This window comes from Mastigoproctus giganteus, chromosome 5 (assembly GCF_048544385.1).
Source record: "Mastigoproctus giganteus isolate SK-2022 chromosome 5, ASM4854438v1, whole genome shotgun sequence".
NCBI classification, from domain to species: Eukaryota; Metazoa; Arthropoda; class Arachnida; order Uropygi; family Thelyphonidae; genus Mastigoproctus; species Mastigoproctus giganteus.
The window spans coordinates 13453618-13466082 of NC_143579.1; the positions used below are offsets into that span (position 1 = coordinate 13453618).

General features: G+C 36.8%; 1 protein-coding gene across 5 annotated transcripts in view; it reads left to right on the forward strand.

Annotated features, from left to right (window-relative positions):
• The window catches only part of LOC150085178 (eukaryotic translation initiation factor 4 gamma 3-like), a 791506-nt gene that overhangs the window by 748951 nt on the left and 30090 nt on the right, over positions 1–12465 (forward strand). For all 5 annotated transcript variants that reach the window (XM_090373913.1, XM_090373915.1, XM_090373911.1 and 2 more), the window contains one exon: positions 9408–9542. In XM_090373913.1, coding sequence (XP_090230039.1) covers positions 9408–9542 — 135 coding nt within the window. The remainder of the gene's footprint in view (positions 1–9407; positions 9543–12465) is intronic.

Genomic DNA, 12465 nt, shown 5'->3' on the forward strand with positions numbered 1-12465 from the left:
ATTGCTGCAGTCTTGTCTAGATCATCCTGCAATGCATCTTTAACCAGTGTTCTCGAAGCTGAATACAAGCAAAAGGCAAACAGGTCCCCTGTTTTATACAGGTGTGTTCATAGCTACCTCTTATTGCCATATAAATAAAAATATCTTTTATAAATACAAAAAATTACTTTTTTCGAAAACAAGAGCCAATATGCCATTTTAAGCACTATTTTCATGTTTAGCACTGCAAAATCTATAAAGTAAAACTTACTTTCACGCCTGTAACAAGATATGACCCAAAATTTGTTGTTCAATTTAATCAGATCAAAAGTATTACTCTCTGTGGTTGCCTCTCGAAGATGCTGCTGTAGAAATCAATCATCCAATAAATCCACAAAAAGTCTTGCTAGTCTGCGTTTGACCAACCCATAAGTTCCAGTTAATATCTGTGAAGACTCAAGCGTTTAGGGCATAAGCCTCAAGCTATGAAGGAGTCTAGACTATGTATAAATATAGTGCAAATGCATCAGAAATACATAGCTGTAAAGTTAAAATTTCCCATTATAAGACCCTCTGATATACTGGCCCACTCTATTTCTCTGTGCAGTTGTTCATTATACTCATCAGGTCGTTAGGCCTATAACACACTCCTCTCAATTTCGCTTTCCCAGTGCTTATGTCACATCAAGCTGACTCAACATTGCACTGCCCACCCATGTTAACTGAATGCACTTCCTTAGATTTTGTGTTTCTTAACTAACAGCATAAACCCTCCTCCCTTTCTAATTTGTTCCATGATGACTACCAGCCAGCAGTACTTGAAATCCCTAGCAACTTGCTTTCCATGCTTCTACTCATTCCAATAGAAGTAGTGCAAGAACTTTCACCTCTGCCTGCGGCTACTGTTAAACTTCAATCTGTGTACCCCCCCCCCCCCAACTTATCAGTTTTCCAACTTCCTAACACCGCCTCGATAGCATCAGCAAACACTCTTGCACCCCTTCTATTTAAGTGTATCCCATCCCTGTAGAAGCAATCTCTCCTGTTAACAAGCCCAGATCACGCTGAGAAAAATTCTATCCCATGAGCCTTGAACAATCCCTCCAGAACCTAATTGATTGACAAGGCTCTCATCATATACTACCTCCTATCATGTCTGGGCAGAATTGCAGACACTTTCAATATTAATCAACCCAAACTCACAACTTTTTTTCAGCATTTACATGTACTTTTTTATGTAAATCTGCAGATCTCCTACTCTTAATGTCATTAGTGGTAACATGTACAACAGTATCATCCTTTGTGCCCTTAAGAGATATCTGTTCTACATCATCAACTTTTGCCCCTGGCAGAAATACCCTGGTCCTGTTCCACCTGTTCTTTATACAGAATATATTACCCGTCTCCCTGTCAATTGGGTCACCGACTTTTGTGGGACCCGACTCGTCAAACTCTCATAAACTTCCATCAGAATGCTGAGTTGCCGCCTAATTTCTTGACACTCTCTGTACCGAGCACGCACAGACATCCTCCTTTTCTAGATCATGTCCTGTTCCATAAAGATTCTCAAACATTTCACAAGTTTCACATTTTTTTTACGTTGTGATGTGTTGAAGAATTGCCACCTTCAATTCTCCCTCGAACCACGTTATTCCTGCTGCACTATATCATAATGATCATAATTTTAAATTAGTTATATCTTCAGCTAAATACAAAAGTTATATGCCCAACAAGTGATTAAAACCTTCAAACTACTTATTAATCACTATTCAAACTCTACTATTCTTCTGCACTACTGGTTAATTACTACGATATACATACCGAAATGAGTAGTGTTGTTACTTACAAAATCACTAGCTAAATTTGAAAAATAAGCTAGCAAATGCTACTAAGCCTATTTATTTTATTTGTAAAATGCAATTTAATATATTAATTAATCAAGAATAATGTAAAGATTTCCAAAAAAAATTTATCCGTTTTCAGGAGCTGGGGAAAAAAAAAAAAAAAAGTTTACGACTTCGCATTTATAGTCTCTTTCCCAAAGAGAGAAGGCAATCTGGGATATCATCACAACTGATCGTCTCAAACCAAAAAAGCTTTAAGAAACAAGCATCTGCACATAAGATTATAGTTACCATGTTTTGGGATGAACATCATGTTTACTGGCTGATTTTCTTGAGGGTGGAGGAACAATCAACTGACAGTGGTACTTAATATATAATGTCACAGATTAAGCGGCACTCTGGGTCTCCTCCAACCCAGTGTTCATAGATTTTGTGATGTAATACAACTCTGTGTAGGCCTGATAGTGTAATTTATTGTGTGGTTTGCATAGTGCAATGTTGAATTATATTGGTCAAGAACCCAATGTTGCCCATCCACTACAGGAATCCTTCGATTAGCACAAGACTCGAATTAGTGCGGTTTATATTTAGCTACCAATTTTCGATAAACACGAATCAAAATTTCGATTAGCGCAGTGTTTTGGCTTAGCCTAAAGAAACTGAAGCTGGTGATGCTATGAAAGTTACTGAATTACTAAGAATGTAAATACACTGCTAAAGTATGCATAACATTAGAGAACATTATAGAAACACATCGCTTGTTTTCTTAGTGACACAACTCTGTTCACAAAAGGGAGTTACTGTTTATTTCGCGTTGCGCTATACCTTCTCCATTGAGAAATAAACAAAAACAAATGCAGGCTACAGTATGGGAAGCTAATTTGTTTTTCTACCAGAAGAAAATAAAAAGAAACGGATTATTTCAAACTTGTATTATTACAACACTTGAAATATTTTCTAACATTATGCACTCTGAAGGACAACACCGGCCACACCACATTTATTACGTACATGCAGATCAGTTGCTTTCAGTTGTTCTTGCATTGCGTGTGAACGTGCAGACTCCCGTGTTATCTCCTTATTAACTATGGATAAAAGGAAAAGTGTATCTGATATTGCCTCTGGTAAAAGAAGAGAAAAGTGATAACGTTAGATGAAAAAATTGAAGTCATAAAAAGATTTGAAGACAGTAATAGTAAAATACAAATTTCTCGACATCTTGGAGTGCCTGAATTAACGGTTCGGACGATTTTAAGTAAAGCCAGTGCGTATAAGGAAAAAGGTAAGCTTGTTTCATCGTCAGCATGCCCACAAACCATAAGAAATAGAAGTGTTAAATACGATGATTGAGATGGAACATCTTTTAGCCATTTGGATAGAAGACTGCAATCAGAAAAGAATTCCAATTTGCACAGTGACTATAAAAACAAAAGCTTTAAAATTTTTGCAGTGTTAAAGTTAAAGAAAAAGAAAACTTGGGTAGAGTGGTAACTGAAGAAAAAGTTCAAGCAAGTTCTTCAAAAGAAAAAGTGATTGAAGTGGAAACAGAAGAAAATTTCACTGCCAGTGAAATTTTCTGGTTAAGTAAAGGCTGGTTTGAACGTTTTAAGAAAAGAACAGGACTGCATAATGTTGTATTGACTGGAGAAGCGGCAAGTGCAGATGAAGATGCAACCACGAAATATCCCGAAATTTTAAAGAAAATTGTTGATTTTTAGTTGTTGAGTTTAAAGAAAAATATTAATTTTAGACAATGCCCCGGGCCACCCACCAGCACTTTCTGATTTGTGTGAAAACATGAAAGTTATTTTTTTACTTCCAAATACGACAAGTTTTTCACAGCCTATGGATCAAGGCATAATCGCTACTTTTAAGGCCTATTATTTACGCAGAACATTTGCGCAAGCAATTGAAGCAACAACTTTAAAGGTGGTAGATGACTTTCATCAACCGGTGAAATACCACCACTTTGTTTATTGGAGGCTTGAAGTGGTGAAACCCATATTTCACCACTTCAAGAGTGCTCTAGAGTTTGCTCTAGGGCAGCAAAGTCTCCGGCATCCCCTTCCCCCCCATACTTCTTCAACCCATGCACGGTACTAAGTACTATAGGTTTTGATACCTTTCGTGTTTGGGGTTTTCATTAAAAAAAAAAAAAACTGGAGATGATGCAGTTTCTTTAGTTGAATTTTGGAGAAATTACATCAGGAAAGCAATAGACAATATTCATGAGTCATGGTCTGAAGTAACATCCAGCAATATGAGAGCAGTTTGGAAGCATATTTTGCCACATTGCGCAAATGATTTCTGTAGTTTCACTCATTTCAACACTGTTATTGATGAAATAGCAAATATTTGAAGAGATCTAGGCTTTGATGAAATCAACAACAGTGATGTTCGCAAATTGCTGGAATCACATTCAGAACAATTAAGTGATTCTGACCTCCTTAATATTGATGAACAACGAGCATATGACGAGGTGGAAATTTGCAAGGAAGAAAATGTTCAAAAAAAGAAGTTGACATTAAAAGAACTTAAAGGAATATTTCGCGCAGCTGAAAATTTGAAACAACTAATCATGGATGCAGACCCAGATATCGAGCACAGTATGCAAATTCACAATAACGTTGAAAAACGTGTATCCATACAAGCAAATTTATGGTGAAAGGAAGAAAGAAATAAAGTGAATTATATATTGTAATTTTTTTTAATTTCAATAAACTTTTGATTACTGTACTGCAAATATATATAATTATCCTTTGCTTTTATGCTGCTGCACATTAAATTGCCTTAAACAAAAACGTATTTTTAAAAATATTGATTGGTATATTGTAGGTCTTGAAACGAATTAGGCTATTTTGTATTGATTATTAACTTCGATTAGTGCGATTTTGCATAGGGCACCATTTTTGCGGAACCAATTAATCATGCTAATCAAGGGATTCCTGTACTGTGAGGAGGTGAAATGGGTACAGTGGGATTTTGTGATTCTCTGATAGAGCAAACCTTAGCATTGCCTGGAAGGGCCAAAAAAAAAAAAAAAAAAGAAGTGTTATTGTAAATGAGCACAGCAATGACAGTTTGAGCTTGGGACAAAGGGTTGATGTTAAGAAAGCACTTTACCCCCATGGGGGAGTGATAAGGCAGTTGAGCGAATTTAGTGGCAGAGACCATCAGGCTAAGATTGGAAAGGATTAGCTAAAGGCAACTTTAGACTTACCAAAAATAGCAAATTCCAGACTTGACCTGTTAGAGGTGGGGATTGTCAAAAAGTTTGCTACGGCCCTTCCTGACCAACTACTTCACCTCTGCAATAACTGTCTTTCCCAGTGGGAGTCCCCACCCCATGGAAACCAGCACTGGTCAGACTTATCCTAAAGAACATTGATAAGCCACCTACTGAACCCAGATGTTACAGGCCTATAGCTTTGCTTCCGGTCCTTGGTAAGATCATGGAGTGAATGAACTCAGATAAACAGTTTGGTTTCAAGCCAGGCCACTCAACTGAGGATGCAATACAGCAACTGCTAAAAGTGTTCAACAACACAAAGGAAAACTATCTGCTAGTCATTTCTGTAGATTTTGCTGGTGACATCTTGTGATGGGCCAGCATTCTCAGAAGGCTATGCCAGACTAGTGTGCCCATGAACCTCCTAAAAAATCACCTGCAGCTACCTTGAAAACAGAAAAAGGATTAGTGAGAACCAAATTCCATGGAAAAAAAAAAAAAGCATAACAATTGCAAAAGGTTGTCCCAGGGTTCTGTACTGGGTCCATTCTTTTGGACTGTAGTACTGAATGAGTTCCTGAATATGGACTTAATCCAGCAGATGCCTTTGCCCTTGCTGATGACCTGGTCATCATAGTGAGGGCAAACAACCATAGAAAATTGGAAAATCTAGCCAACATCGCTTTACTAAAATTACAGGAATGGACACAAGTCCATAAATTAAAAATTGCACAGATAAAACCAGAACCTATCCTCCTATAGAAGAGCACCACTTATAAAAATGAATACAACTTGTATCAGAATGGTCCAAGAACTAAAATATCTTGGCATTGTCTTCAATAGCAAGCTATCTTTTGCCCCCCCCCCACCCAAATGAACATTTATCCAAAACATTAGTAAGTATTGTCTTCTCCAGGATCAGCTATGCCGACTGGGGGCTTAAACAAGATAGCACAGTTTTTATACAAAGCAGTCTCTGTCCCTGTTATAAGGAGCTGATATCAGGTTCCAAAGGACAATTGACAGAAATAAAAGAAAACTGGATAGTATCCAAAGATCCATGTTATTGGCCATAACCAGGAATTGCTGTACAGCAAGTAACTCGAGCCCTGCAAACCTTGGCAGGTACTCTTTCCCCTGGATTTCGAAATAGTATGCCAAGGACTACCCTACAGGCTAAGAAAAGCCATAATCATCCAACACCTGGGAATTACACTAGACCTAGCCAGTGGTATGACAGGAAAATAAAAAAATTACTGCAGAGTTAACCAATGCTGACAAAAAAACTGGGAGCAGTCCACCAAGGGAGAGGTGACTAGGAGATTCCTACCAAATGTAACTTTGGTTTCTCCAAAACCATCTCCCTAGTTCTGTCCAGGGCTGTTTATGGATTTCATTATGACAGGATATGGGTCTTTTAAGGTCAAGCTCCATGACTTTAACTTAGTTCATAACACGCACTGCACCTGTGGTGCTCATGAAGATTAGCAGCATCTCCTGTATGAGTGCCCAATCTATGACAACCCCCAGAGTCTACTAATGTCAAAAATTGGCCTGTTACTCACAGCTCACAAACATCTCTTTATTACATTAGAGCATGAGTACTCTGTAGCCCTTACCAATTGTGTTCAAACTATATTCCAAACATGTAGACAGAACCTAAGATATAATGTCATACCAATCTCCTATGCACCTTAGAAACAGCATTAACCCACAGTAAAGTTAAACACCACAATGCAACCAAGCTGATTCTTCACAGCCTTGACTTACCATAAATTTTTAACTCCCAGCTTGACCTCAGATTTTTCAAATACTGTGCTAGATATGTTTGACCCACTAATGTGTGTGCATGAGTGTGATGTGAGAATATGAGTAAACGACTGTATGGCTACCTGTGCATGTGACTACTGAGAGCGAGTGTCCTTATTTGAAATACTGTGTCCAAGTATGGAGACCTCATCTGAAAAAATATGAAGAGGACTTTTGTATCTTTTAATGGCATGGTACTCATGTTGCCTGCTAATTCTTGATGGTTAGAAGATATTTAATATTGAATATATTGAATTAGGCTATGCCACCTGCTCAATGCTCTGTCATCACTCCATACAAACATATTAGGGCAATAAACAGAATTGAGTAGAGGAGAGGAGAGCAGCATGATTATCACTACAGTGAAATTTGTTTAATGAGTTCATGCAGGCAAACAAGATGTATTTGTTATGACATTTTTTTTATAGTGAAACACTATAAAAAAAATTCAAAACAATAAGTTTCTTATTGCAAAATAAGAAAAATTGTGTTTTATGCTTGTTACTTTCAACAAAACAAAAGTTTTCTTACTGAAGAAAACAAATTCTTCCTTTGAAAAAAGAAAAGCATTAAACATAAAACTAGTCCCTCCCTTCCATTTTCAATATACAGTAAACCCCCGCGAATAGCGGGGGTTACGTTCCTGAGAAATGCCGTGAATACTGAGTTATGGCTCCCATAGTAATAAAGGGGTTCCGTTCCAAAGAATGAAATATATAAGAAAAACTAGTCTAAAATTTTGTCTATGTATGTATTATATGCACCTTCATAATATGACTATGTACATAGACAGTACATAGTGAAATGCAAGCATATGGCATCGAAATGAAAATAAGAAACAGTTTAATATTAAATGTAATATTTATTAGAAATTTCAAACAAATTTTTCAAACCAGCAACTTTGCTAGCTAAAAAACTTATCCCGCCAGTGCTATCACCAGTTTCGCTAAAGTGTTGATAAAGGAGTTTTGCCTTTTCACGAATGATGAGTGAACTTAACGGAATTTTATTTTGAGTTCGGTCTTCTATTAAAGATTTAAAGCTTTTTCCATTTTTTTCTAATTTAACATCACGAGTTACAGAGCAAATTTTTGAAGAAATTAGCACGTTTTCGCGGATACTGCGGCGGATTTTTCTTCCAATTTCTTGATTGATCGTACCGTTGACTCATTGATTTTATAATAGATTTTCTCAATAACAGAAAGTGAGGAGACACTTTCACCATTAGAAATTTTATCTAATAACTCAATTTTATTCGCTAGTCATCATCTTCTTTTATCTTTTCACATTTCTTGTTATTCGTAGTCATATTTTTGTACAGATTAGAAAGAACTTGTCCACAATAAAGTCACTTTCTTCCATTAACACACTAGAAAAAGTTTGTTTTACACTGCAAAACAGTTGATTTATCACTTTTGTAAGCATATCAATTTATAAATTGATAAATTTATAAGCATATAAATTAAAAGCAAACGACGAAACCTTCCATGACAAGCGCATAACACATACTGAACAAGGATTAGTGAGAAACATCCACGCTCGCGATTTTGTCACCCCTCTCCCCCACCTACTGAGCGCTGTTTTGATCGGGAAAGATAATTTTAGCCACACCCATGTTTTTTTATGGAAAATATTCATGGCGCTTTAAAATTCACATTTTTTTTAGGTTTCATTTTATAGTAAATCAGCGACCGCGAATAGTGGGGATTTACTGTATATCTTTGTTTTTACTTCATGATGGCCACCAAGTCAGAGGAGTTTATAATAAATCATGAATGTTTATAATGAAACACAATTACCACAGTTGGTAATTGTATTTAGCAGGCCACTCAAAAAGAGCATGTGCTATTGCAGTTGCTACTCCTACAGACTACTGCCATGTCAGACATAAGACAACTGTCAGATGATACTGTTCTTTACATTGTAAAACTGTAAGCGAACAATTTCAATGCTAATGCCTTATCTACCACATGTTTCATACATAGAGTTACATATTTCACTAAATATAACCCCTGTCACTTCCAAAATTTCTCAAGGAAGGCTAGGATGGTAGATAGATCAAAAGCTCTAATAATCTCTAACAGACAATCAACTGCTCATTTAGACAATCATTGTGGCATTGCCAGCTGCTAAAGACAAAGATCAAAATTGTATGTTGTATTGTTCGGATTTTCTTTGTACAGATTTTAAAGGCACATAATAAATTGGCACGGGATGGAAAGTGATTTCATTTTATTGAATATTTCATTACTTTGGTATTAATTTTACAATAATTATTTTGATATACTTCAAACAAAGCATTCACTAAATACCACAGTTAGGAGTTTTAGTTTTTAGGTGTTTTGTGCTCAGACTTCATGACAGTATTTATAGAATTGATGTTTAGTTTTGCCCTTATATTTCAACTTCTTGAAATCTTTGATTTTGTATTTTGTGTCATTTTTATAGCCCTATGAAATTAAATTCTTTGAAATTAGCATTGAAATTAATATATATATAATGGAAGTTACTAAAAATTGTTAAAGTTAATACAATTCTAATTTTAGGAATTAGAGTTCACAGTAAGTAACACAGAGGCTCATGTGAACAGTCAGTTTCCAATAAATGATATTAAGAATCATTTGGATTTTCTAATTCAAAAAAAACAAGCAGATAATGAAGAAATATTTGACTGGATAAACGTAAGTTCATAGTTATTCAGATGAAAATTGTTATTTTACCCACATCAGAAACCAGTACATTATTATATGCATAGTCTCTATATTCATTTCTTGTTTAAATTTTCATTATTTTTGGAGAAAATTAATTTCCCACTTTAGGATCTTACACTAATTTTTGATAAAATTATATGTGAAGATACTAGCATACATTATTTTGCCTCTGTTTCCTGTTTCCATCAAGTTTTGCTATGGCCTAAAACAACAATACAGTATATATTTAGTCCATATTATTTCAAAGCCTTAATGAGGTTTGTTACTGTTTGTCTGAATTCACAGTGCATATGGGGGTGTACTTAAAAGTAAGACATATTTTAAATAAATATAGCATTTGATTACAGAAAATATTTATTCAAAATTTAACAGTTTCAGCCATAAATTTTTGGAAAACTTTTGTCCTTGAGGTTGTCACAGACATTCTCTCAGATATGCCAGACAACTTGCTATCTGCTTGCTACCTGAGAGTCTAAAACGCTGATAGAACTGATATTCGGTTGACACTCAAGTCAAGTGGACCCAATTTTGGCAAAGTCCAGATGGCCTGTGACAGCAAAATCCTCTGCTTGCACCTTCACAATGGTGGGACTTAGTAATCCTGGATATAACCCCCACGTGCAAACACACTATGGGTGACTGCCCAGGTGTGAACCAATGTAAGCAGGGGTTGAGGTGTGGCAACCACATCACATGGAGGAATGCCACTCCTCTGTGTTACCAGGCAATACCAAGTGGTAGAAGACTCTCATCAACCAGTGCAATGCCACCACTTTGCTTATTGGAGGCTTGAAGCGGTGAAACCCATGTTTAGTCTCCAGAACTAAGTTCTGGCCAACCCGTCCCTATCATGCAGTATCTATACGAGGCTTTCAGATCAATCAGCTAGTGTATAATCTTGCTACCTCTACTGCGCCAGATTGTGACTGGTGGGAGTCCGAGTAGTGTGTATCGGGTGGCATTGTTGAGGCCACATTTTGTCGAAAATCTGGGTATATTCTTACCATGTGTATGCCATATCCAAAAATTTCATTACTTCATACACCATGCCCCCCCCCCCTCCCTCACACACTTTTTCTAATCGCTGAATGTGCCATGAATTGTCAAACTAATAGAGTGAGCTTATCTGCAAAAAGGTCTAAACCTACCAAACACTTCCTAGTTCATTTCACAAATATGCATGGTCTCAGTTCTAATCTCAGCAATGTCCATTTCCACTTGCAGTCTGCCAAACCCTTGTACTTTTTCTGACAGAATCTCAGTTATCGGTTGATTCAACTACTCATCTCAGTGGCCGAAATTATTCACTGTATTATTCTTTTCGCCTCAAAGGTGGTACTTGTGCATATGTCCGTTCTGATATTCCCTGTCAGAGACTTGGTAATTTGAAATCTTCTCTTTTTGTACTTTTCTGGCTTAACATCTCTCTCTACCGCATACTGTCAAATTCATCTGTTGTTTTTACTGTTCTCCCAACTCCACTAATCACTTGGAGCTCTTTGCAACTTGACTTTCTCCAGTCCAACTTTCCTAACAGTGAGGTAATTTTCATTGGTTATTTTAATGTTCACAACTTCAGCTGGCTTCCATTTTCTAGTCACACCAACCTAGCTGGTCGAGATGCTGAGGTTTTTGTAATTACTAATGACCTCGCACAGATTGTTCATTTACCTACCAGAATACCTGTTAATCCTAACCATACAGCCAACACACTTGATCTTTTTCTCACAAACAACCGTTCTAAGTACATGGCCGAAGTGAGTGGTCCTTTAGGCACCTAAGATCACAACTTGTGATTGTCTCTTCTCCGAAGTCTTTATCTCATGGCTATTCCCAACCTCATGTTGTTTGACATTACAAGAATGCAAAATAGAATGACCTTGGAGATTTCTTTTCCTTGGCCGGATTACTGTTTCAAAACTTCTGATGTCAACGTTTGCTCAGATCGTGTCAGTGAAATTATTCTTGTAGGAATGGAATCCTTTATTCTACACTGCACTTTAAAATATTATCCTTTATCTAAACATTGGTTTTCCAATAAATGTGCTAAGGTTGTTCAAGAGAAGAATGTTCCATATCGTAATTGGCTTGTTTCCAATTCTTCAGTTTTATTTTTGCCTACACCAAAACTCACAACAATTGTAAAGCAGTTATTAATCAGTGAAAACTTTCTTGTTGCCCTAATGGTAGCCGAGCATTCTAGTCTCTTGCCAAAGCTATTGGTCACAACTTTTGTTCATCTCTAATCCCGCCTCTGTCAAAACCAGATGGTTCTGTTGTCACTTCAGCCAAGGATAAAGCTGACCTGTTAGCATCCCATTTTTCTTCCAACTTTTGTATTAATGATCTTGGTAAGCAACTCCCACCATTCCCAACATGCTCCATTCAATGCCTTCTGTGGTCTTCTGTAAAAAGGATGTCAGAAGGATTTTGACGAAACTTGATGCTCATAAAGCTCCAGGTCCTGGGGGTATTTCTCCACTTGTTCTCAAAACCTGTGCTCCTGAACTTACTCCTATTCTGTGCTGCCTTTTTTCACTTTTTTATTCTAAAGGTGTTTTTCCTTCTCCTTGGAAATTTTCTCATATCCAGCCAGTTCCTAAAAAGGGTGACAAATCCCTTCCATCCAATTATCATCTCTAGAAACCTTCCATCTACTCAACGATCGCCAGTATGGATTCCGTCAGTGTCGATCACTGGTGATATTCTGTCTTATGTTACCGATTTATGGAAAAGTTCAGTGAAACACAAGGAGTTGATCTTGACATCTCAAAGGCTTCCAATCATGTTTGGCATAAAGGTCTTCTAAACAAGCTTCCATCTTATGTTTTGCCAACTGTTTTTAGTAATTGGTTATCCAGTTTTCTCTCTAATCGCTCACTGAGGGTGATGG